This window comes from Apteryx mantelli, chromosome 7 (genome assembly GCF_036417845.1).
Source record: "Apteryx mantelli isolate bAptMan1 chromosome 7, bAptMan1.hap1, whole genome shotgun sequence".
Classification (NCBI taxonomy): domain Eukaryota; kingdom Metazoa; phylum Chordata; class Aves; order Apterygiformes; family Apterygidae; genus Apteryx; species Apteryx mantelli.
The window spans coordinates 8,429,582-8,455,751 of NC_089984.1; the positions used below are offsets into that span (position 1 = coordinate 8,429,582).

The following is a 26,170-nucleotide window of genomic DNA, read 5'->3' on the forward strand; positions in this document are numbered from 1 at the left end:
ATCTCCAAGAATGGAGATTCCGCAGCTTCTCTGGGCATAGCGAAATATATTTTTTCTTATGTCTAATTGTAATTTCCCTTTCTGGACATTGTGACTTGTTGCCTCTTGTTCTGCTGTGTACCTCTGACAAGAGTTTGTCTACTGAGAGCTTCCTTTTAGTTAGTGGAAGACTAAAATAGATTCCCCCTTAGTGGCCTTTTTTGCAGGTCCCTCAGACTCTCCTCATGTACCATGTGTGTTAGCCCCTAAATTGCTGACAGTGTGTTCTGTCCTGTATCCAGGGTATTACTCAAGAAATTAAACAGTATCAGCCTCAGTATTGACTCTTACTGAGGAACACCCCACATAAGTAGCCGTTAGGAAGACTTTGAACTACTCACCATTCCTCTTTGAGCCTGATGGTCTGGCCAGTGTTTCATCCACTTTGTATTCCACCCACGTCTCCCTAGTTTGGCTACAAGGATGCTGTGGGATACTGTGTCAAAAACGTTGTAAATGTAAACAGTATCCAGTGCGCTCCCTCATCCGCAGAGCCTGTCATTCCATCACTGGAGGCAGTTTGTTTGGGCATAAATGGTCCAACATAGGGGCTCATGATAAAAAAAGCATACTTTATTAAAGCCACTCACATATGGGAATATGCAGCATGCTTGGACCTTTAGTCTAGTAGTTGCTGCTGCTTTCCTTTTCAGTGATATTTTTTTCTTTGTGTTCCCTCTCAAAATTGCTTCTATTTCCTGACTGCTTTAAAGCTCATTTATATTTGTCAAGCCCGTCTTTCACAGAAGTATGCCTTCTCATGCTTGTACAGGCACATCCAGCTTGGAGAAACTATATGAAACTTTAAGAGCCAGATTTGAAATGTATGTGAAGGCAATACTTGGGCTGTCTCTGTTGTCACTGTGGTCTTTTTCCTCCAGTACCCCATAGACTGCAGCGTCCTAGTTTTCTGACTTGCTGCAGAAACTGAGCTCTTCCCATTGACTTTGAGAAAATATTCCTTGTGTTCTGAAATGGTCCAGATATGTTTCAAAGAATTAGTATGTTAAGATGCCCAAAACAGAGATGTACCATGAAGTAAGTTTAGTCTGTCATACACCTTCACTGGTTAGGTAGCTTCCTCCCTCTCCACTGACAGCATAATCACACTCTTACTTATCCATGTTTCTGTCTTTACTACATCTTTTTTTCACTACTGTGAATTTGTGTTAAGATTTTCCAGTTTTAAATGCTGGTCTTTTCTCCTCTTCAAAACTGTTTGGGTCCTTCCCCTGTTATCAGAAGTAGGAAGGCTGAGTGTTAACACCAGTAGTATACACAAGGCTATGATCACTTAAAGAGGAAAAGCTGTCCTTTTTTTACTGTTATTTCATTACTGCATTATTTTTCTCAGAAGCAGTGGTTGGCATATTTTGCTCTAGTTTAATCCCCATGGTAGATTTTTTTTAAAATAAGATAATGACTGTAGCTATGTATAACTATTAGATCCTAGCCCAACTCAAAATCCTTTTTCCTTTACTTAAATCATGTTTATTAACAGAGCTTCCATGCCCATACTCTTAATTTCTTCTTTTCTGTGTTGTTAGTCTTACTTGTTGCTGTAGCGTGTTTCCTCTGGTATGTATAATCCTTCAGCTGTGGACCCTACAGTGTGTCAATAACTGTAGTTGGACTATCTAATGGTTCTTGTGTTGCTCAGTTCGGCCAAAATTAGGATTCTGTTACTTGCACACACAATTAAGGCTTCATTGCTACAAACTATGTAGCTGATGCTGCATGACAGTGTCTGGTCTTTTCTGTTGGATATCACGATACTAGCTCTTTATAGCATATTAATTCAGCAGTAGGCAATTCTGACAGAATCCTAACAAATATAATTGTATGTAAAAAATTTTAGGAGACCCTGTAGAATATCATAACAATCTTTTATAACCATAGACTTGGAATTTTTGTGTTCTACACTTGTACAAATTTATTGTTATTCTGTACTGACTGTTCTTTTTCCCCTTAAGAGTAGAGAAATTTCTCTGAAAAACTCTTTAAAAAAAAAAATCTATCTTTGGTTCTATTGAAACTGCTCACGAATTTGTTTCAAATTTGTCAGTGTGTAGGTTGATGCTTTTAATTTTGGAACAGCATATTGTTGTGAAATTGAGTACATTTAAATTTAAGTAGCATCTGCTTTCTGCTGTTCCTTATAGGCTTTCTGTTAACTGCTGATGTCCGTTTGGTCGCAGATGTTCGTTCATATAAGTTTGGTAAGGTTCTTTCTTTGTTACTCCCCTGGATTCCTCAGTACAATTGATTTCACTAAGCAATTCTATTATTTTATCAAGATTTGCTCTTTAAGAGAGTTTAAGTTAGAGTTGCAGTCTTTTCATTTAGTTCCTATTGAATTAAAATCAAGTGAAGTGATCATGAATTATAACCTCAGTTCTTAAGAAAAGCAGTTCTTAAACAGGTGAATTTTTAGGAGAAAATCTGATGAACATTTATTCTTCAGTCTACAGCTGAATGCCCCTCCTAAGCTTAGTTCTATCTCCCTTTGTTTCTTCTGTACTCAGTGGACAGAGATATGCTCAATTAGAGATAATTAGAGATTGCCTTGCTTAGTCTTCTGGAAGATTGAATCCCTTTCTCCCGAATGCAGAAGCTCACTGAGATTAGACAAACACAGTGCTGTGAATACTCCCCTTGCTCTTCCAGTCTGTCTATTCCATGTTGGTAGTTAGGTTCTTAATATCCTTAGAGTTTTTTTTTAAACTTTAGCAGATCCCCAGCATTGTCCCATCCTATATAATAAAAACAGATCTTTCCTTCTCCAAAGTGATTGACTCAAATAGATTTTTTTTAAATCCATGCTGTACTTTTAGTTTTTCTAACTCTTCACATTCCTAGCATACAATTATGTGCAACATTTCCATTTATTTTAATACTCTGTGAACACTACGTATTCTTTCTTTTCTCCATTCTGATTGCTGTTCCACCATTGAACCAATGCTCATCGTTTTCCAGTGTAACACTCTGATAAGATTAAAAAAAATGTTACTGGCTGTCTATTTTAATTTCATCATATCCTGATATCTGTTATTGCATCATAGTGTACCTAGTGTGGTTTTTTTTTTCAGCGCTGAAATAATCTGAAATGATAATTTATATTTGCCATGATGTTCTAAGGTGGAAACAGGCCAAGGTGTGAAGGGAGTGGTAGAATGTTTTGTTGTATTTGGAGAAGAAAAATCCCCTATTTTTAGTATAAAACCCCTTTTTCTTGTTTGAAGCAAGAGCAACAAACTTCAAGCTAAAAGTAGGTTTGGAATAACTGATTTAACTTGTGTTTATTGATTCAACATTTTGAGAAAGCTGATGAGCACCAGAGGTAATTGATATAATACTCCTTTGTCCTGCTCTTTTCATCCTATATGCCAACCAGAGGTTATGCTTCTTTTAGGATCTGTGTGATGACTCACTTGCACTTACTGTCACAGCACAGGAATAAATTTATTATCCAAAGTAAAATCCCAGTCATTGTTGCAGCTTTGAGCACTCTTCTCTTGATGGATTTAGGGATGAGGAGAAAGGAAGTGTTAAAGCATAGATTATTCTTTGTATTGGGGTCACGTTATACCCCAAGTTATATTCAAGTTATATATATAACTTGAATGATTTCTTCATTTTTGGGTGTATATCAGTTGTTTGGCAGTGGCAGGAATTCTTTAATAATGGAGTTTCATAAATAAGTTGGTCATGCACCAGGGAAATGATGTATGATAAATTCCTTAATCTGAGTGAAAAGAGCTTAACTGTTCACAGTGTTTGCTTCTGAAATGTTACCATTTGCAAATTGTTAAATTGTCATGTGTCTGCTTCTACCTGGAATGACTTAAACATGTTGATTTTCTTCTATATAATAACTGATGTTGTTTTCCCCAGATTAATTGCCAGAAGATTTAGATGGTAGGAAGAGTTGTTCATTACCCCATTGGTTTGAATTGAGTGACAGGTTCTGGATAGCCAAGAAATGGAAGGAGAACGGAGATTGGATGTGATAGGTTTCACAGCTCTTCATATATCACCCATTACTGCCAAAATACGAATTCTGATACTCATGGCATCATCTGTCTCTCTCTGCACTAAATTAGCAGCTGGAAACAGACTGTGCTTTTTCTGCTGTGCATGCCATTACTAGGGAATATATCACATGAATTCGACTACTATTTTTGTCTTCTGCAAACTCTTGTGTGCCTAATTAATTAGTTAATTGCGATATACTAATGACAGTGTTGTTGGACTGCGATACCAACCTTGCTAAAAATTTTGGATATCATCTCTTTTTGGAAGTCAGCAACCAGTTTAGTAAAGGTGCACAGTTTTCTCCTCTGATCTCTGCTTTGGTAATCTTTTGTTTGGTATTTTTGCATATAATAATTGATGTCACAGCTATAAGCCTAGACATGGTAAGAGTTTGAGTACCATTTATAGGAAAATGAAAAGTTAAGGTCACTGTGAATCTGCAGGCAGAGGCAAATGGTAGAACATTCAGAAGTACTGAAATTGTCTTGAAAGTCTAGTGGAAGAAGACCCCTAAATTGTCTAGATACCTTTTGAAAAATATTTCTCCAGCTCTGTGAAATCCTTTTCATCCTCATTAATTTTTCTCATATTCCACTTGAAGTTTTAGATAACCTGGGAAACTGTATTTTAGGAAATTATTAAAACTCAGTATTTTGAAAGGTTATATATAGTATTATAGAGTGTTTTCAAAGTTTAGAAACTGTTTTATATGTAATTTCATCTCAATTTATTCCTAAATCTCCTCAGTTCTCTAAGGCATTTCCTCCCTGAACTTTCTGATTTCTTTGGAGTTTGTCATCTAAAACTTATAGCATCTCCTTCTTCCCTACGTTCCTGTTTGCTTTTTAACAGCTTTTGTGGCATTCTAGTACATTGCAGTGAAGGGTGTGAAACTTTGATGCTTTGTCTGCTAACTCGGAACCACTTGCAACCAGAAACAGTGTATGACATCTCTGGATTTTTTTCAGACTGCACTTTATTTTGTTGTATTTTATTCAGTGATTTAGGAATGCATGCTGGCTTTCATCTTTCTGAACACCTACGCTAAGCTTGTATTGAGAAATGTACCAGACTGAGGTTATTGCAGTTCAGGTACTTCTGTGGGTAAGATTTTTTATTTTGGCAGGGAACAAGTGATGAAATAAAGAAACATATACAGTTGTGTTTAAGCCACATACAAAGTATAGGATGTGTTTTGGACTAATCAGATTAATATGCTTAGTTATTCCTAAGGCCCTTGTCTTTGGGGTGTTTCCACCTGTAAAATTTGCTTGTGGGCAACAACTGTTAGTCTTTTTAGAGGAGTAAGTCTGATAAATGAAATCTTTATTTCATTGCTAAATAGTTTGCATACAGACCACCCAGTAGCTTTTAAAGAGCTTCACTGAACTAGTTCCTTTATTTCCTATCTGTATCTGCTAGCAAATAATCAGGTGCGTTGTAGAGAAAGTGAGGACTGTTACAACATCTCAAACTTTGTTACCTCAGGTTTTTGCAGTAACTTTGTAGCATAACAAAGTACTATAATCTCATCAGAGCAGTGAATAGTACCTTTAAGACTGTTCATGTCAAGCCATGTATCACTGTAATTATAGGAGTGGATTGCATGTTTGTGCATTTGTATGTGTATAATAGAATTATTGTGGGTGAAGCTTTCACATCTCTAATACTAATTACTGTCAATTTATGATAGATAGACTTTGTCTATGGCTATTGTAATTGAGCAGGTGGGTGTTTTATGAACCCAAAACAAAGCCTTTGTGGCTTTGAGATTCTGTCTATTAAATACAGTTTGTTTTCTTTAGTTATTATTAGCCTCTAAGGGAAAACAAAGCTAGATTGTCTATACAATACCAGTGTTTAAAAATTCAGGTCATAAAACCCATAAAATATTTGTGCCATTTCTTATGTAATGTGTAAATACATTTCTCTTTAGCTCAAATTACTTTATGTGACTTAGTATAGTGAAGTCCTTTTGCAGAGGTGGCCTCTGTCCATCAAAGATCTCTACCGTTATTGATAGTTTTACGGGTGGCCTAAATCATCTTCCTTTGCTGAAGCCTGCAGAGATAATGCTCTGTTGAGACATGTGTGTACTCCCCTAAAATTCTGCATGCAGGGTTTGTTTAAAAATCTTGTGCAGCTTGCAGCTGTATTTGTACACTACTTATCTGCACAAAGGCATCCTGCTTGGTTTTCACAAGTGCATGCACAAGTGCAAGTCACAGAATCATGGTTCTGTTGATTCTGTTGCCGTGAAAATCCGTCTTGTTCCTTGTCCCTGGTAGCCTCTGCTCCAGGGCAGTTTGGGAGGCTTTTAAGTATATAAAGAAGGGCTTCTTCCTGAGAGTCCCTGGTGCCTCACAGCTTTGGGGTTGAAAGCCCATTTCACAGGTAAGGAGTAGAACTTGTTGTCCAGTGCCTCCTGTGGGTTCCCTTGTTTATGCGATGTGGATCATCATGTGCTGATTTTTTTTTTTTTTTTCCCCCTGAGGAAGGGAAAGCCCTTGTTCTAGTTCCTGCTGACCTGTTGTACAAACTCCAGTCACAATACTGTTTTTTATATTCTGGGACTCAAAATACAATTTGTCTTTTCTTACGTTTTTTAGTTTTAAAAAAGGGCATATTTGGGTGGGAGAGTGTTCTTTTTACTGTTTACAAAGGAAAACATAATCCCCAGTTATTAATACTATCCACTTTTTCCATATGGATATTGTAAAGCTGTCATTCAGTCAGGACTCTGAGATGAGAAGATCTAAGGCATTTTGTAGTGTTCTTCATTTGGAAAGCTGAGATCACCCTTCTCTTAACCTTGTAGCATTGTTACATTCTACTGTGTTAAAAAGCACACTTGATTAATAAGAGTCAAATGCAATGAATCATAAGGTCAAGCCTCAGTCTTTAAGTATTTGTAACATTAAATTTTAGAGCTTGCTCAGGCTCATGTTTCAAATTACTCTGGACAGTTACACTCTAAGATAGTGATCTGGACATTTCAAGTAGGTCAAAGCAAACCACAAAACATACTGAAAATACTTCGACAAGGGGTAGGAAAATGATTCGGATTTCTGGCTTGCTTATCTCTCTTGATATAATTAGTTTTCCATCAATGGTTCAAAGTTCTGGTTCCCTTTATTACTGTTTTTCTTGTCCATGTAACATGTTTACAGAGGAGTGCATTGCAAAAATTTCTAATTATAGATTTGCTGTTAGCATAGCTGTGGAGATAGGGAAAAACCAAGATGCTGTTCGGAGACTTGATTAAATTTTATGTTTTCATTCTGGCTTTTTGGCACCTGCAATAGAAAAATACTGTGCCATGCTTTTTGAAAGAGACAAGGTATGTTTAAAAAAAAAAAATTAAATAGAGATTTATATACTTGTTAATGGAGAAGCAGTATTCAAATAGGAAGGAAAATTCTACAGTGGATCTTACTGCCTTTTGTTTGGCCCAACTGTAATGGTGCTTCAGGATAAACGTGAATTCATTGATCCTAAAACAGTTGAGTCCCATTCTCATTGTGCTCATCTGGGGTGTGAGAAAATTGCTTTGAATTTTTTCCATCTTGATTGATACTAAAGACTCAATGTGTGTCACTGGGCATCCAAAGTTGGCTTCTACTGGTATACCTTTTATCAGTCGTCAGTCTAATGGCCTCACCTTAAAGTTGTGTCAAAGCCTGTTGGAGGTATCCTCCACTGTCGTCATTTCTCTCTTTCAAGCTGTTTGTCTTCCACCTTATGTAAGCAGTATTTCAGCAATTTAGTGAGGTGTTTTGTGAAGAAGTAGGTTTTTTTGTTTTAGTTCTCCTGCTTACTGGCATGAATTTTTTTTTTTAGGTGGGAGTAGTGACCAGAACCCTGTGCAGCATTTAAGGTACAGGCGCATTATGGATTATTGTAGAACTCTTTTTTTTTTTTCTTCACTGTGAGACCTTCCGTAGGAAATCCTAACATTGTTTACCTTTTAATTATCATTGAGCTGATATCTTCAGAGAATTATTTTAACTGACTAGAAATTTCTCTGCTTAGTAGTAGTGAATAATTTATATCTCAGCATTATATATAGACACAGGGCTGATTTTCACTATGCATGTTAATTTGACTTTATTGACATTGCATGTGGTCTGTTTCATTGATTATCACTTAGAACTGTGATAGCCACCTACAGTTCTTTGTGATAACTTTAGCATTAACTATCCTAAATTGGGGAAAAACCCTCCTTTGTCACTTCAGTGCTCCATCACTTCTGGATGTGTTGAAACACAGAATTCCAGCGCAGGTCCCTGTTGAACCTCTGGCTAATACAATTATGAAAACTGTCTGCTTATTCCTATCCTTTGCTCTCCATATTCTGACAAGTAAATAACACGCAGGAAAATCTGTTACTTTATCCTATGGCATCTGAGAGTTCTCTAAGAAGTTGCAAAACTATCTCAAAAGCCTTTCAGAAATCCAGGCTATAGTAGTCAAATGAATCATATGTATCACTGTTTGTTGATGCCTTTAAAATTTCATGTTTGTGAGACGTAACTTTCTCTTCTACAAAGCTATTTCGACTATTCTTCATTATATCATATTTATCTAGGTCTCTATCAGTTCTGTTCTATATAATAATAATTTGTATCAATTTGCCCAATAGAGAACTCTTATATATTGGTTTGTTTCCCCTGATTCCTACCAAACTTCTTAAAAGTTACTGTCTAATAATCAGTTTTTATTCCTCTGTTATCAAGGTTAATTGTAATTAATACATTACATGTCGCAATTAGTCCAGCAGTTTTATATTTAATTTCCTTTTGAAATCTTAGATGATGTTTGATGGCAATTTGTTATTACTTACTGTATCCATTTCATTTTAACTGAAAATCTAGTGTTCTAACATTTCCTCCCACCTCCCTTCTCTGTTCTGTATCCTTGCCCCGAAAGCAGAATACCGTCCCCAATTCATAATAACGGTGTTACATTTCTTAGATAATTGATGCATTTTTAGGGACCATTATTTTATGTATTCCATATGCTAACTGATGAGTTGATCAGGTATCACACACTGATTTTGGGAAACCGTTTTGACAAGTGTTGTCCCATGAATACTTACTATTTCAAATGAGCCTTTTCTAATGGAAAATTTTCCATACCTGTTGCTAAAGTTATGGGAAGGTTTTAGTGGTGTGGGTTTTGGATGGGTGGGTTTGTTTGTTTGTGGAGCTATAGAGAACAAGAACAAATGAAAAGGTGTGCAAAGTTACCCGGTAAGTGGGTGGCACGAAGTAGCCAGGCAATGCAGTTCTGCAGTTGACTTGGCCATTTGGATTATTTGAAGTTTTCATTCATAAACTGAAAGTCTGTACTGAATTATGCTCACGTTTTGTTGAATTTCATTATGTTGGTGCTGAGACCTAGGTATCTGCAAGAACTTTTTCTTAGCACAGCCTGTACAAAGTACTGAAATACTCTTCTGAAGTTTTGAGGGTTGTTGAATTTGGAATTCACTTCATCTTTGATCTAGCAGAGTTCAGATTTGGCAGCCTTCGGAGCATAGTGTAAGATGCATACATTTGATACAGTCTGAGATTAATTTTTTTGTGCTTATTTCCTAACAGCTTGGTTGCTAATGGCTTTCCAGCTGCAGCTGTGGCAGTAGTTTTTTGCTGTTTCTGTGCAGTTTTGCAGGAATTGATTTGCTTGTCTTTTCTAATGAGGCTTACTGGAAACATACCAATGTTCAGAACACTTGTGTATCTAAACAAGCACAACCAAACAATAAAGCAAAATTAGTTTTTGATCAATAGCACTAAGAGTTTACAATGACTATGTCACTATGGTGTGGAATGCCAGACTTTCTGTCTGTTTTGAAGATACAATACAAAAGTTATTACCAGGTTTCAGAGCAGGTTGTGTGATAGTTCAGAAACTTCTGGTGTGTGTTTTTACTAATGTAAGTTAGTTGGTAGCCTAGTGTACAGGCAAGTCAAACACACTTTCTTCTCTCAAAAATGAAACTTGAGAAAAGAGAGCTACATACATGCATTCATCCATGAAACAAAAGCATATTGCTGAGGGTGATGAGCTCCCTTAAAGTCCATTCTTGTGAACTTACTAACCAGTGGTAGGACATTAATGAGGTTTCCCTAATGATCAGAAGTCAGCCTACTCTTTGGAACCTTTTGCAGCTGAGTAGGACACGCAGTTGTTCTTCACAAGGTTGAAAGTCGTTCTCATTTTAGAAAAAAAAATCTGAGTGCAAAATCAGATTGAATTTGTAGACTGCACAATGGATATTTATGTAGGAGGGATCTAGAGGAAGGAATTCACTTAAGTACCTTGCTTTTCCTGGCTTGGGATCATGAGATTTGAGGATATAGCCTGTATATATGATTTGTAGCCTGTATATATGGTTTGTAGAGAATTTGCAGCATATTAGATGCAACATTATTTATTGGATGACTTTTTTTTCTGATTTCCCAGGCCACTGCTGGAGGTATGTACACAGCTCCAATAAAATAACAGTCAATATTTAAATATTTGATACCTTGGGTAACAAGTAAAATATATTTCCCTCTTTGTCTTCCCTTTTGCACTACTTGTATATTAGGGCTCATCTAAACACAGAAATTGGAAGAAAAGAGCTCCAGAAGTGCCACTGGGTTGGCCTGGAGCACCATTTTGAGCAAGATTTGACACCTTTGAAACCACTGTATGAACGCTCTCTGTTTTAGAGCAGTACAGGCTAATGTATAAGCTGTGACCCTGACATATCTGAGTTGCAAAGGACTATACTTGGAATCATTCAGCTGATCTGCTACCCTGATCTTTGTGAATTAAATATCTTCTTGTCCAAAGACACCTTACCTAGCCAAGTCATGGATTTTTAGACCTTCTGTAAAAATGAACCAAATAGAAACATCAGCTGGCTAATGCTGGCAAAATCAGACTCTTTTTTTTTTTTCTTTTGTGGCAATCTTATGAATTGCTTATTAATGTCCTTTCAAATTAGAAATGCTTTTGGATGCTTGCATGTTCCTTCAGGCTGGAGTGAGGTGAAGCACAAAGAGAACTCCAGGAAAAAAGGACGTTGATTCATCTTTTTAACTGTGGCAGTGGTGGCTGTAGCAGCTGACTCTGCTTACTTACAAGCACTTTTGCAGTCAGCCTTGAATCATTATCAGCAAACTGTCTTAAATATGCCATCCGAAGCTCTGATAATGTTTTATTAGAATCTTTATAGTCAGTAATGGCAAAAATATTACAGTATTGTTTGTCTGCGGGTTCTTTTTGGTCTGACCTGTTTGTCCAAGCACTTACTGGCAATAGGTTTAGCAGATCCTTTAAATTTAGTTTCAGAAATATGGTGCATGGTAGTGTTTAAAAAAAAAAAAAAAATCCTGTCCCTATTTTGTTTGCAAAGTCTAAAACTAGTGACTGAGCTGTTTTGGAATCTGACTGCAGTAGGGCAGACATAAGGACAGTGTTCCTCCATGATTGCCTGAAGGTACCACATTTTCCCTGGAACTGGAATACAGACAGCAGCAGATAAATTGAGTTTACTGTTTTCTTGACTTTTTTTCCCCACTGTAATCATGCTGTAAGTGCAGAAGGTGTAGTCTGAGTCTCTCTTACACACACACATGCACATGTATTTTACTTTTTCTGTTTGAGGGTATGGTTTACTTATATTATGCATGTGGTGCTGTGTGCATATATGAGCAACAACCTTCAATTTCTTTACTTAAATGCTTATAAGATTGCAGCTATAATATTATCGTGTTTTTCAGGTGAATGGAATTTTTGTTACAATGTGTTTAATACCCTGTCATGTACCTGGAAAAAAAAACTAAGGTACAATTATTAGTGGAAGGTCAGTATCCCTAAGAAATATTTGCAAAGTAATTAAGGGATGGCAAGGTCAGGATTAATGTCAGGGGTGCCATTAAAAGTAAACACTCACTTTTACACAGTATAAGTACTTCATTGGGGTATAAGCTTCATGGATGGGAACGGTGTATTAAAATCAGTTTTGCAATTCAGGATTTGTTAACTAGAAGCATGTAAATCAGAAGGAAACAAGAAAAAATGGAAAGCGAGGGTAGAGAGAGAAGTGGGTCTCTTCACTGCAGACTGACTTTTGTTTGGTCAGTGTAGTCTACGTGGTTATCAAGTAGTAAACAAGCACCTTCTGTATTTTTCTCTTGAATGCTGTGTGCAGCTAGTTCTCTGATTTGTCTTGAGTGGCATGTTGATAAAAGGGAGGGATATTGATGAGATGAAGCATGGCTGTCAGTGATTTTCATTTAATTCCATCATCTTCGTACAAACAACTATTTTTTTTTGTAGTTTCTTACCAACTAGTAGGGACTTGGGGGCAGGTTTATTTTTTTACATTAGGCCTTTTCAGTGAGTTGATTGGATTTCCTCATATAAAAAGTAGACTTTTAAATAAACCTGATATGAAATGAATCAGAATCACCTAACAAAGATGGTTGGAAAATGCAGCAGACAAAGGAAAGTAAAACCAGAGCAGTTTTTTTTTTTTGGACACAGAGGTGCTTAATTACGCAAGGATGGCCTTCCCCACAGGATTGCTGAGATAATACCACTGAGTTTGTTGTAATGCCTTATCATACTACCTTGAACAAGGCATGTTTAATATTAAAATAAGAATAAGCTGATGGGCCAGCTGGCCATTTCTTAGTCCTTTAAAATTTCTCATGGGTTTTTTTGGAACTTCAAGTATTAAACAATTACTCCAGAGGTTCTTGTTTGAATTTTCTGTTAGCAACTGGAGACATCTGGAGACAATAAAATCTTGTCTGTTTCAGGTTTTTAATCCCAAATATTAACCTTTTACCTCATTATCTCATTCATTTTTTTCAATTAGTTTTTGCTGTTTCACATTTTATTTGCCAGTATCATGTTGCTCTACTCACTTTGTATGCTTACGATACTCTGTAGCCATATGTAAATAGCTTATACGGCAATATGAGTTTGTATTGCTTCTTAAACCATAAACAGAAGAAGGGTGTGCAACACCATGTTACTGGGAAGCTGACCCTAGAATGATCCAAGTTCAGTGGAAATATCAATAAAATGAAAAGCCAGCTTTTCTTTCTTCAGGTTTGGTATTTTATGAGATATAACTACTTTCACCAGTAAACAGCACAGTGTGAAGATGAATTTATATTAATACTTCCACTAGGAAAATTCACAAATTTATCACAGCTGAGAATTTGTCATTCTTGTAGTTTTTGAGTTTTCTATCCCAAATTAACTCTTGTCAATTAAATGTTTTCCATCTGTTAACCAGCCCACAGATAGGAAGAACGTTACTATGTCAAACAGAACTATTACATGTTCATCAGATGTTCAGTATAGCATATGTAAAACTATTGCAAGAGAATATTACCATAAAGTCAGCGTTTCCACCTGAGCAGTTATCTAGGAGTGACATATGGCTATTATCTTTTGACAATATTTTATTGACATAACTGAAATAGCTAACATTTAACATAATATGATCTGCTTTGTTACATTGTAAAACAGGTAATACAAAAAGATCTCCAATTATACATCACTAATTTAGCAGAAGGAAATAGATTATAAAATTTCATGTTTGTTTATTCCTTTCCCAAAGAAAATCACATATTTCTGAAGGTGATAAATTGACCAAAGCTTCCAGCTGATGCAAAGAAAGACATTGAGCATACCCTAGTAAATGCAAATTTCTTTTATGCCGCTTAGTCCAAACTAGAAAGGTTGCCAGCTCTTCTTTCTGGAGCACCTCCCCTGAAATTATTAACTAGGGTATTAGCTATGCATCCATTTTAAGATACGTACTGTGAACTATTTCACTGTAATCTGGCTTGTTATTTCATTGTTCTTTTATTAACTTTTATTAACCAATGAGTAAAATTTGAGCTGAATCCACGACTTCCTTTATATAGTCCCTGGTACAAACTAATTACTTAAAATAATTTAGGACTTTATTAAGGCCTTTTTGAGTTTTTAAGAGAGATTTTCATGACATTAGATATTATTTTAGCTAGATTTGTGTTTTGAATGCAGAATTTAGAAAGCAACAATAAATTTTCCATTTCCCAGCCATAGAAGGGCAGAAAACAGATGTATTTATAGCCTGTTTAGGGCCAAGTCATTTTTCACCTAAGGCAATAAAACTGCAGACTTCAGCTCTCCTCTTTTGGCAGAGCAAATGATATGGAAAATTGAATCTCTACTTTCCTAGCAGTGAGAATGTAACTTGTTTTTTGTGGCCTCTATTTACTTTATTTAATTCTTCAGCTCTGTAAGCAGCTCTGCCTTCAGAAGGGTTGGATGGGGTACAGTAGACCAAACAAAGGACTTTGGAGTGATTAGAGGATGAGACAGCCCTATCCTCATACGTTGAAGAGAATCCTCTCTCTTGTACATGAGAATCTTCCCCCAGACAGTTTTCCTAATAGACTACTGAAAAGCTAACAAACTAACAAATGGAAAAAAAATCTCAATGAAAATGCACAACCGTCTCTTCTATAGCTCATCTACTGAGTAAAGAAGCCTCCCTAAGTTCTTGTCTGAAGATTGTGGAGGGGAGGAATAGGGAATGTTTATCCTATATTTTTGAGAGGTAACATTCTGAGGAGAATAATAAATGCTTTGGATATGCATCCCAAAGAAAATGAAGACCGAACACACAGAAGATGATTTTCCTGTATTTTTCATGAACTGGTTGCCACACACTTCAGAAAATATGACATGGTTTTCTAAGGCAAATAATTCTCCATTATCCATTGGTTAAAGGGGAGCATGACAGTTATACTATTAACTGATTATTATGTCTAAGATACTGTAACCAACTGAGAAAAAGAAACTGCTATGTTAAGCCTGATGGTGGCTAATGGTCTGAAGAATTTTATGACAAAATCTGTAAAGGAATTTCTGCTACAAAGAAGGCATGTTTCAGTAGTTTGTAAGGGCCAGATATGCTGGCCTTAGTGCACACCTTTATTGGCTGGAAGTTCTTACCATATTTTTCCTCTATATCATAGAATCATTCGGGTTCAAAGGGACCTCAAGAGATTCAGTCCACCCTCCTGCTCAAAGCTGCGTCAACACTTAAATCAGACCGAGGAGAGAGATTCCAATACCTCTCTGAGTGAACCTGTTCATTATCCTTATGAGCTTGCCTTATCATCCTCATAGTGATTTTTTTCCCCTCTTATCTCCAGTCAGATCCTATCCTGTTTTATGTAATAACCATTATTTCTCCTTCACCTGCCACACACCTCAATAAAGAAGTGAAAAACCAGAGTCAGTTACACTGTTAATGTAGAGGTAAGTTTATGTGGCAATGTCAACATGCTGTGTTCACTAAAGCTTAAACTTCAAATAGCATAGGAGGTAAGTGATATATGCTCATTCACCTCTTCTTGAACAGTCTGGACACACTCACTGTATTAGGTGTAAATATTCAAGTGGTGGAGATGCTTTCTGGAGTAGTTTAGCAAAGCTGGGTTTATAATGCAGGTCTACTGAAGTATGTCCTGCTATTCTGGAGGAGGAAGGTGGGGCCATGTGTTAGTCTCCGCATTTGTGATCAGATAACATTGGAGTGTAAGCCTGTCCACATTGGGCGAGACCAAAGAGTTTCCAGTCAAGTGCTGTCTGGTCTTCTAGTATAGGTTGTAGGGCTTTCTGTTCACTGTTTTCAGCAGTGGCTATGATCTATTTAAAGTTGAAAGGATATATTCCATAGCACTTCATGAGTTGTTGAACTTGTTGTTTAGTTGTTGAACTTATTTAGGAAGGTACCCTAGATCTTTAGGAAAATTTTACCCTATGTTGGTTATGGATTTTGTTGCTTTGGTCAAGAGAAATATTCTTTTAGGAGAGAATGTCTATTAATGCAGTTAGAGTTATGGAGGTTTGTAGCTGAGGCTTATCTAGAGTGAATAAAGTATGCTACCTTCATTCTAGAAGTTAGTAGCAGTTTGGGTGTCAATATTGCAGAGATGTTTTAAAGCTCAAATGCTGTTACATGATGGTTATGAAGATTTTTAAGGGCTAAACAAGAATGCTTTATTTCTTCTTCTCCCTCACTGTCTCCTCTTTCACATCCTGTTACCATTTCCAGCTTAGTTTTCCTTCTTGTCCTACAAAGTCAGCATCATATTACGGAGTACTGATGCATAAAAAGTTGTTCTTTGCTACCCTGAATTTTATCATGGATAATGGGAGTATGGATCATCTCCTGTAACTTTAGAATTAAAAATGTGTTTGAGCTAAGTATTCTTAGCCTTTTTTATAACTGGAGGAGAGAAATGGGCACTCCTAAGGCCTAATTCAGTTGAATGCTTTTACATGTGTCAAGGATGAGGTGAATTGCCTGTGCTTCTCTCAGTTGACCTAAGGTGTGTTTAATATGAGTAGGCTGAATGAAGAGGCCAGGGGTAAATCATGTGAGTATCACTGCATGCTTCTGGAGATGCAAGATTCCTTGATCTTGTACCCCAAGAGAGAAGTGGTCTCTGTAGTTAGAGAAAAGTGACCCCTACCCAGCTGGATTTGCTTACATTTCTGCTTTTTCTGCTGACTTCTCTCTCTTGCCTGTCCAGGTGTCCATGCTTCCATTGTGCTTTTCCTCTGCCTCTCCTCTACCCAGTTCTTTCTCTAGGTATCAAAATAGTCTGTATACTTAAGTAGTATTTCCTCCTTTTCAGAGATCTCAGAGTCTGGCTTGAGTAAGGCTCTAGGAAAGCAGAGGGACTTAAAGACTCTCAGAGAGAGAGTACTTTCTGCATTTCCCCAAGATCCTGGAATACATCTGGGTGCAGAATGGGAAGCTGACAATCCAGAAGCCTCTCTTTAGACTGTAATTTGTGCCCAAGAAGTTAAGGGCAAAGATTGAAGCTTAAGCTGTTAGCATCCCAAACCATCCAAAGCTTACTGTAATCATGTTAAAATGAATGAGGGAAAAAAAGAAAACTTTGGAAAGGATTAATATTGCTAAAAAATTCTCACTCATACATGGAGAGAAGTTCTGTATAAGCTGAAACCTTCATTAGCCAGTTACACTGATCATTTTGGACTGCCAACTCTATAATTAATAGACATTCAGTTTAAGAAACATTCTTATCCTGCGTGTTTTTTTTTTTTTTTTAAGCTTTTCTGAGTTTCTTAAATGCTAACATCTTGGAATTGTGTTTGTGTGTATGAATGAGAATTAATCTCAAGGAGAGGCTGCCAACTCAATCAATACTTTGTTCACTGTAGGATAAAATCCCAAAGAAGTATAAGCTTAATACTTTTTGTGAACAAAACTGAACTTAATGTTTTAGACTACAGGTTGAAGTACTTGAAAACATATACAATGAAAGTATTATGCAATGTAAAAGTGTTGATTCTTCTGTTCTTCGAAAGTCATCTGTAGCGACTTGCACAGATAGTGATAGATCCTGAAGAATTTTAAGTATCTTCTGCCATGGTGCCTTTACATCTTCCCCTCTTTCCTCTGCCTGCCTTCATTTCCCATCCCTGTTCTTGTACTGTTCTGTAGCTTTTCTCCTGCAGCCTCTGTCTCCATGGTTGAGACAGCCACCATATTTTTATGCTTGTGTCCTAAGACACTGGACAATCCTAGATTTCCCTTTCTTCAAATTAGCTGTCTCTTTCCTGGCAATCTCTGGCACATTTGCTAGACTGATACTCTTTTCAGGAAAATGGGTCCTCACAGCCTAGTTCCCTTTGGTGTGGAGTATCCCTGCTAACCCAGGAAGCTTTTGATGCATGCACTTCTCCAAATTTCATCTTCCTTGCCACTGTGGATTCCTAGCTTGCCTTTCAGGAAAAGGTTGTAATTGTGGCAGCCTTTCTCAGTGCTGCATAAAACCAATGATGCTTTATTTTAGCTTACACCTGAAAACAAAAACATTTGCACCTATTTCTCTTCATCAGTTTTCTTATAGCCTCTCCAGGCAATCCGTTTCATTATTTCACCACACTCAGGATGAAGTTTTTTTTTTCTTTTTAATCCAAATTTCCTTTGTTGCAACTTGTGATTTATTGTTGTATACTTAGGACAACAGTATGGCTCAGTCTTCTCTGAAATCCCCATTTCTGTTACAACAGATAGTAATTAGATTCCCCCTTAGCCTTTTTTCAAGGCTAATCAAATCTGGTTCCCTAAGCCTCTCCTCATACACTGTATGCACTAGCCCCCTAACTGCCCTAGTGGCCCTTTGCTGGATTCTTTTCAGTTTGTCAATACCATTGCTCTGCTGGAGGGCCTAAAACTGGACAGTATTCCACATCCAGCCTCCCTGGTGCCAAAAAGTCACGTTTTCTTTGGCTGAATATAGGAGGGGTGATAACAGGGAGCTGTGTACTGGGTCTTGCACCTTACCCTTAGCGGTCTTACTATCTTAAACTTAGTACCAGAAATTGCTAAATCTAAGCATGGATGTTCTTAGCAATATTTGCTTTCAAATATGTTCTTTGAGTTTACCAAGAATTTATGAGTTTTCGGGGGCATCTCTTTTGCCATTCACTGGACAGTGCCATTATTGAAAAACTTGGAATCCTGTGGGCAGCACTGTAAATTACCATTTCCAGGGAATAGTTCTATTCACAGGAGTGGTCTGAAAGGAAGTGAACTTCATGTACAAAGTTTCTTTGCTTCCATTTTATTATGTACTCAGATGGTAAAAGATAGGAATCCTATCTTTTGGTCAGGTTTAACTATCAGCGAATACACTTTTATGCTTTAGGACTTGCAGAAAGTATTTTTATCTTCCATTTTGTTTTCAAGAGACCAGACAAACACAGTTTTTAAATTCTTCATATGCTCTATTTAATAAATCTCTAATAATTCTTCTGATTTTTTTTCTGGAAAGGCTCCATTTGGTCCACAATTTTCTTGAACCGAGTACATAACTTTAATAAAAGTGCTTCAGCTGAGGCCTTATCAGTGCCAAGTAGAGTGGAAGGGCATCACCTGTCTTTTTCTTCAGATGAAATGAAAAGGAAGAGCTATTGATTCTGTCCCAGAGACAGTCTGAGTCATTACTTTGTCAAAGACAACTTTATTATCCAATGGTTAGCTCAGCTGAGATACTCTTTTTGGCCAGTTCTACTAACATCAAGATCCCAAAGGAAAATAAGACTGTACAGAGAACTACTCATGATAATTGCTCTGGTGGCCATGGCAATCTGACTTCTTTAAACATCTATCAATCCACTGTGAAAATTAACTCTTACACTAGACATTGTGACTCATGACAAAGGGATGATGCATCATCCCTATCTTCTTTTTCTGCACTGGAAAGTAGAATACTTGGATTAAAGTCAGAAGTTGATCTAATGCATTTTATATAGTAGCAGGAAGCACCTATAAAAAAGATACAGGTATAAACAAACTCAGCTGGACTGTGATCAGTGCTTTATTTTTTCTTTTCCATCAGATGTATTAAAGCAAATATAGAAGCCTGCTTGTGCTTTGGGGAAAAAAAAAGTAAAGCAATGTTTTATTGCTTGTGAAGTATCTCATCTGGGAAGAGCTTCAGAACATAGTGATACTGTTTTCATTAGCTATGGGTGTTCAGAAAGGCTATCACTGAATAGTAGCAGTGTGTGGGACAAGATCGTTTATGCTCATTGAATGTGCGTATTTTCTGTGCATTCTGTCACACTGGCAAAGTTTAGGAGTTCTTGATGTGGCAAGTGTTGCCATTGTGTCAGGTTCTCCACTGACATCTTACACATCATAATCCATGGATGCAGCGAGAAAAAAATAAAGCACATAAGGACATATTCTAATAAGGTGGATGGACAATGCACTGCTATTAAAATCTGTGTGTGCCTTTGTATTCTTTGAAACACAGTATCTGCAAGTGTATCTCACAGTCCAGGTGATCTTCCCTTATATTATTATATGCTTTGATATGTACATTCTAAAATGAGTTTAAAGTACTTACCAATTTAGGAGCAAATAGATAATAGGGATCTCATGGCACGACATATAGGTCTAATGGAGCTTCCATTAAGCATCTAGCCTCAAGTTTGTTTTTCCTTTCTCCATGAAAGTGTTGTTGGTTTTAACACCTCTTAGAAGGCTTTGGAAGCTGGGAGCTTTCTGTGATGTATTCCATATGTACAGTATGTGCAGTTTGTTTCTGAAAGTTATTTGAGATTTGTATCACGCAAGATAACCAGTTACCTATGGTTTTCCACCACTGAGGTTTCAGTTGGTAGACACCACAAGGGCCTTACCCTTCTATTTACACAGGACTAAGCCCTTTAGTTGTCTTTGCTGAACGCTTGAAAGACAGTGTATTCTTCACACAAAGACCCTCAAAGTACATCTCATCCTGTGTCTGCTTCTGTAATTACCTCTGGTAATACTTTAGACAATATTAAAACTAATGCAAAGATGAAATACCTACATTACTAGAGCAGCAGAAGTGGGGTTTAGCTTGTATTTCCTCCTGCATTCTGTGCATGTCAGCCATCTCTTTGGACACCTCTTCTAATGCTTCGGCTTTTATCAACCTAGTGCATATTCACAAAGTGTATTGCTTGGAAGTCTCCCACTGTGAAATGTACGCAGAGGGGGGTGCTTGAAAAATGAGGGGGGAGATACAGACCTGTACAGCACAGGATAGTCTTTGAAATGTGTGGTCCCTTTGTACATCCTGTTCCTTCCTTCTCCCAGTGGCCTGCTTTTTTTTTTTTTTTTTTTTTAACACAGTTATCTTTGGTATGGGTGGAACTGGAATGGCAGCTGGTCCTCCCTTGCCCCGCTTCCATGTACATGGTAGTCCATGGCAGTAGTTACAGAATAGGCACAGGCTGAACAAACAGTGCTAACAAAATCCCTACTGTTAAACTTACCTGGTGACCTTGGAGATAGATGACACATCCCTGAAAGTATGCTTACAATTCCATATTCACTGAGGCATGTTGGGATACAGCAGTTTCATAAACCTAGATAAAATTCATAATTTTTACATGGACAAAATTCCAGGATACTCATGTTAGACTCAGTAATACAGGATTATGTAATAGTGCGTCTCGTCTGTCTCAGTTACCATGGTTTTTGAATTTATTGTATAACATGAAGTGTAATTTAATACCGCCATACTGAATTGGCAGTCATCTACATTAACAAGCAATGCGTACACTCTGAATTAATTTATTGTTTAGTGCAGGAGAGGTTTCACAATGGTACTTCTAAAGATACAGCAATTCAGTTACCTTCACATCTTGCCCTTCTAATATTGTAAAACATTCTCTGACAGGCAAAGCAGATTTTAGGTCTGTGTAGGAAAGAAAATTCAGTAACAAAACTAATATGAAAGCTCTTACGATAGACAATCCATAAACATATCTCTTAATTATATTTTACTGTATTACATACTATCCTGTAAGTTCAATTTTACATGTATGTGTTTTTGTATTTGCTTGAAAAAATACAATATGCGCTCAATACTGGTGTTATAGCCTGGAATTCTAGTGTACCATATACCTGTTCTCAGTGTAACTCCTGACATTATAGATACTGTCATCGTCTTCCAGGTTTATCTCAGGTCCTGCTCAGGTCTGATGTCCTTCCATTTCATGACCAGTCTTACTTGTCTTACTCTTAATATCAGTATTTTCTCCTTATTCTCCGTCATCCTACCTGCTAATATTCTTTTTTCCATTACTATGTATTCATTTCCGTGAGTATCAAAAAATAATTTGTAAAACCCAAATACAACTTTACTATTGCCAGTTGAGGAAAGGTGTTGAGGACAAATGTTCAGAAAGACAGAAGCATAGTAATTTATTTTAGAAAGAAGAATCATCAGGTTTTCAAACATAAACTTCTTTGCTTTCAAGGCACTCTTTTGCCCTTGCCTACATCTCATTTGTGACCATGTCAACCCAACAGTTATTTATATCAGTCTTTAAGCAACCGTTTCCTCCTCCTGCTTTACTCTGACCAAATTTTTGTTCCTTTTTGTGTGTTCACATTATGCATGGGTAGCTTGGAAATGCTAGTATGCCATGCTGTATTTACATCCCTCCTAATGATTTCTTTTTTCTATCCTACTTGGACAGAAATCTGCATTGAACTCTCCCCAGTTGAGTCATTACATCACATACAGCTGAGTGAAATAGCAAGGAAAGGTTTGAGATCAGTTATGTTCTCTTCTGTACTGTGTGTTCTGTGCCTCTTGGAACGGGATTGTGTCAGGAAGCTCGATTTGTCTCAGTGTGTGGCAACTAACTCAGTAAATAATAAAAAAAAAAAAATTCTGAAAGTCTGTCAAAGAGAAAACAGCAAAAGCAGCCTTGTATTTCCAAAATACCTCTGTAGGTCTACCTGCATTAGAGACTGGTTTCTAAGGAAGACAGTCAACTTCTGCTCATGTCCTTAGCAAAGAGACCACTGGGTACCTATTTGCTTAGCCACATAATACGTGCTTCTTTAACTACCAGATGTTTCCTTACTTTATTCTATCAAATATTGAAGAAGCATTATGAATGTTAAATATTGGCTATATGCAGAATATAGCAATTACTGTCATGTATACTGATTTTTTAACAGTGTTACAAAAAAATAGTCCTGTTTTATTGCATCTTTCTGCCCTTCAGTAACGGGATGACTTTGTGCATTCCCCCACCCCCCCCCCCCACCCCCCAAGCTTTTGGCTAGCAGAGTTATCTTCAAACCAACTATTTGCTCATCTGAGAACTGGTGTCTGAGAGACCTTTTGACTTTCAGAGATTGTCATGCATTTGTTCCACGTAGATTAGCAACATCTCCCTACCTATTCCCAAACTTTGTGTTCATTTTGTGCCAGAAATAAAAGCATTTTGCATGTATGCATTTTTGGATGGGCAGTGACTATAACATGTATATATTTTAATTATTAAGATAAAAATGGATAGACTCTGGATATGGTGTGGCAAAAAAAAAAACATAGTAGCTTTAATGTGCATAGAAGAGGTCGGAAGAAAGAAGAGATATTCTAGACTGTATGCAAAGGAGGAGAATGGTGAAACACTTTACATTAGGAAATGGAAGTGACTTGATAAGAGGTATAAATATAGTCATTTAAATTTAGCTGACAATAAACCAGTTGCTGTACTGTGGTGTAGATGAGGAAATACAGAAGAATTTCTTAACTCCTCAATGTAGCTTTGAATTTGTGAGCTGATGTCGAATTCTAATAAGGGAAAGACTAGGTTAGGAGCAAGACTATGATAGTAGAATAAAGACTTCTATCATTAGGAGAAAACAAAAATAGGTGTAGGGGAGAGTATCTTAAGGCAAGAAGGTACTACTATATAGCTGTAGGAGCAAAGCCAGTGGTGCAGAATCATGTTGTATATTGATACTGTAATACTTTATGTATGTTTATGTGGATATACATTTGCACATCGTTATTTAGATAAACAGCAATAATAATGTCTAAAATAATACATATAATAATAAACATATTACTATTAAATTATAAGAAATCTAAGGCATAGAAAAAAATTAATATCCAATTTGTAATAATGTAGCATATTGTAGTAACATAATACAGTAATTCCAGTACCAGCCAAAAATACTACTTCCTCTGTTCACATAATAAATTTGTTTAAACATGGGGATCTAATCACAGATGTAGAATTAGTTAGTTTAGTTGTTGGGGCATTTGTTTCTCCAGAGAGATGCATCTCTTTATGGAACCTTTTGTCACAGTGACTTGATAAGGTTTCACTAATAAGTAACAGCTTTTATCCCTATAAAAATTCCTTCATTGGGCAAATATTCACTATGTAGGTAAGGTTTTGTGGGATTTGGTATTTTTCTAATGCTTTGTAACTGACTGGTTTATTGCTGCTGTTTCTTATAGGAACATCTTGCAGTACCTTTGAATTCTAGGAATCAGTAAATAATTTTAAGATTTCAAGGACAATGCAGTGTAATTGTCATAAGATTTATATTCAAGCCTGCAAAGAAAAAGAGAGTGTCTAAAACGTGTCTCATTGTGTAAAGGTGCCACCTCAAAATAAACTTTGTTTTATTTGCAGAAAGCCACATTCTTGAGGATGTAAACAAGTGCATCATTGCACTGAGAGAACAAAATGCTGACAATTTAGATCGTGCAGCAGGCGCGATCCGAGGGCGTGCTTCAAGAGTAGCTCATATTGTTTCGGGTGAGATGGACAATTATGAGCCGGGGACTTACACTGAGGGAGTGATGAAGAATGTTCAATATCTGACAAAGACTGGTAAGTCTGATTGGTAAACTATATTTTCAGTTTCTTTAGTGGTATAAACTATCTTTTACATGCTATATTTAAAATGAAATTATCCTGTGATTCTCTGATCTAATGCACTAATTTTATACTAATGATTTACTATATGCCCTCTTTTATCTTTCAACAAACTGTCTGATTAGCATGATAGCTTGCAGTTCAAAAATAATTTTCAAAAATTTATTTAAATTTCTTTATATATGTAAGCATTTTTAAATTAGGAAAGGCCTTTACCAGAGTTTTTAAAAAAATGTGAGTAATGGTGTTTGGAAGGCTTGTAATTGGTGAGGCAGCAGCTTTAAGCTGTGCTCCTGGTCTCACCACATTTGTTTTAAGCAGATGAAAAGTAGACTCACTGGTATCCCAGGTCTAGTTTAAAAATATGTATGCAGTATAAGTGAAACCAAAATGTGTTTTGTAGATATGAGGAATTGTTCTTGGAGACAAGAAAGTTGAAAGTTTAAATAAAATAGAGACGCAAATTCATGATTTGTCTTTACTTACTGCTTTAAGGACTACTGAGTAATGGTTAAATATTCCTAAATGACCTCTGGCCTTTCATAATGTATACTTAATCAAAAATTTTACCTGTGGGGCTCCCAGGACTTCCGTGTTTTCAGTGGTTACAAGCCTAATATATAATTGGGCAGTTACAAAATTATCCATAACAAGTTTTCTGGAGAGTCTGTGCACCTCTAGAATAGGATTCAGTTTCTGGAATTCAGATGTCTAAATCCAAGTTCTGTCAGTCTAAGCAAATTTCTAATACGTTAAATTTGACTGACATTTGCGTTATTTTACCTCAAGACAAGACAGGAATTTTATTTGATCTCTTTAATCAGTTCAGATAAGTTCAAGGCAGAACTCCCTTCATTTGAAACAAGAATGAACTGACATGCATGAAGTGGAAAAAGGGACAGAATATTGAGAAGGGTTTGAAATAAACTTGCCTGTTCTTTTATCTCCTTTTCTGACATTTTGATGAGAAAATATGAGAACTTTTAGCATGATGTTCTTTTTTCGTAATTTCTGAAAGGAAAGTACTATGATAAATAGCAAGGAAGGCAGCAACGGGAGAGCAGAGTCTTGATTCCCATGTAGAAGCTCAGTCCTTGTTTCTTGAAATGGGTAATGTTTAAACACATCAGGAATTAACACTGGTTTCTGTTCTGCTGCATTGTTGTGACAGTAATGTGTAATACCCCTAAATTTACGTACCTACAAAAGACAAGAAGACATGAAGCTGCTTTTGGTTGGAATATTTGGTTGTGTCAAGGAACATCAAGCATGGTGTCATCTGTTCAATTTTCTTTGCAGTAGTTCACACATCAGAATCCAGTATCCTTAAATTATTCAGTAAGAGTGGAGAAAGAGAAACATGTAGTTTTCGTTGTTATCCTTATTTATATGATCTGCAGTGAATAGACATCAAATCATGAGAGGTTTTTTTTTTTAATCATTTCAACTAAAATGGAAAATGCAGGTATGCTGCATCTCTCAGGTTTAACCCAATACATACTATAATAGCTGTATTGCCTAAGCTGTAATGCTTAGGCAGGAGCCAGCTGATACTATGGTGAGGCTTCACTAAGAGAGAACTTCGTATTTTTGCTGCCGTGCTGCCATCAGCTGCTAAGCTAGCTTGCTCGAGTGACCCAGGGCAGTGAAGCGCATCCTTTATGCTCAGGGAAAATGTAGCATGTTACTGAAAGCAGATGCACTGTTTCAGAGAGGCCAACCTGTTCCCTGTTAAAAATAGTTAATGAATAGCTGTGAATAATCAGACACAAGGCTAAGTTGAATAGGAAGG

The 26,170-nt window shown here is 36.8% G+C and overlaps 1 protein-coding gene across 1 annotated transcript in view; it reads left to right on the plus strand.

Moving 5' to 3' along the window:
- CTNNA3 (catenin alpha 3) overlaps positions 1 to 26,170 on the plus strand; it is a 586,211-nt gene that overhangs the window by 423,526 nt on the left and 136,515 nt on the right. Inside the window, exon 12 of the mRNA XM_013945648.2 lies at positions 24,133 to 24,333. Within this exon, the coding sequence (XP_013801102.2) occupies positions 24,133 to 24,333 (201 nt within the window). The remainder of the gene's footprint in view (positions 1 to 24,132; positions 24,334 to 26,170) is intronic.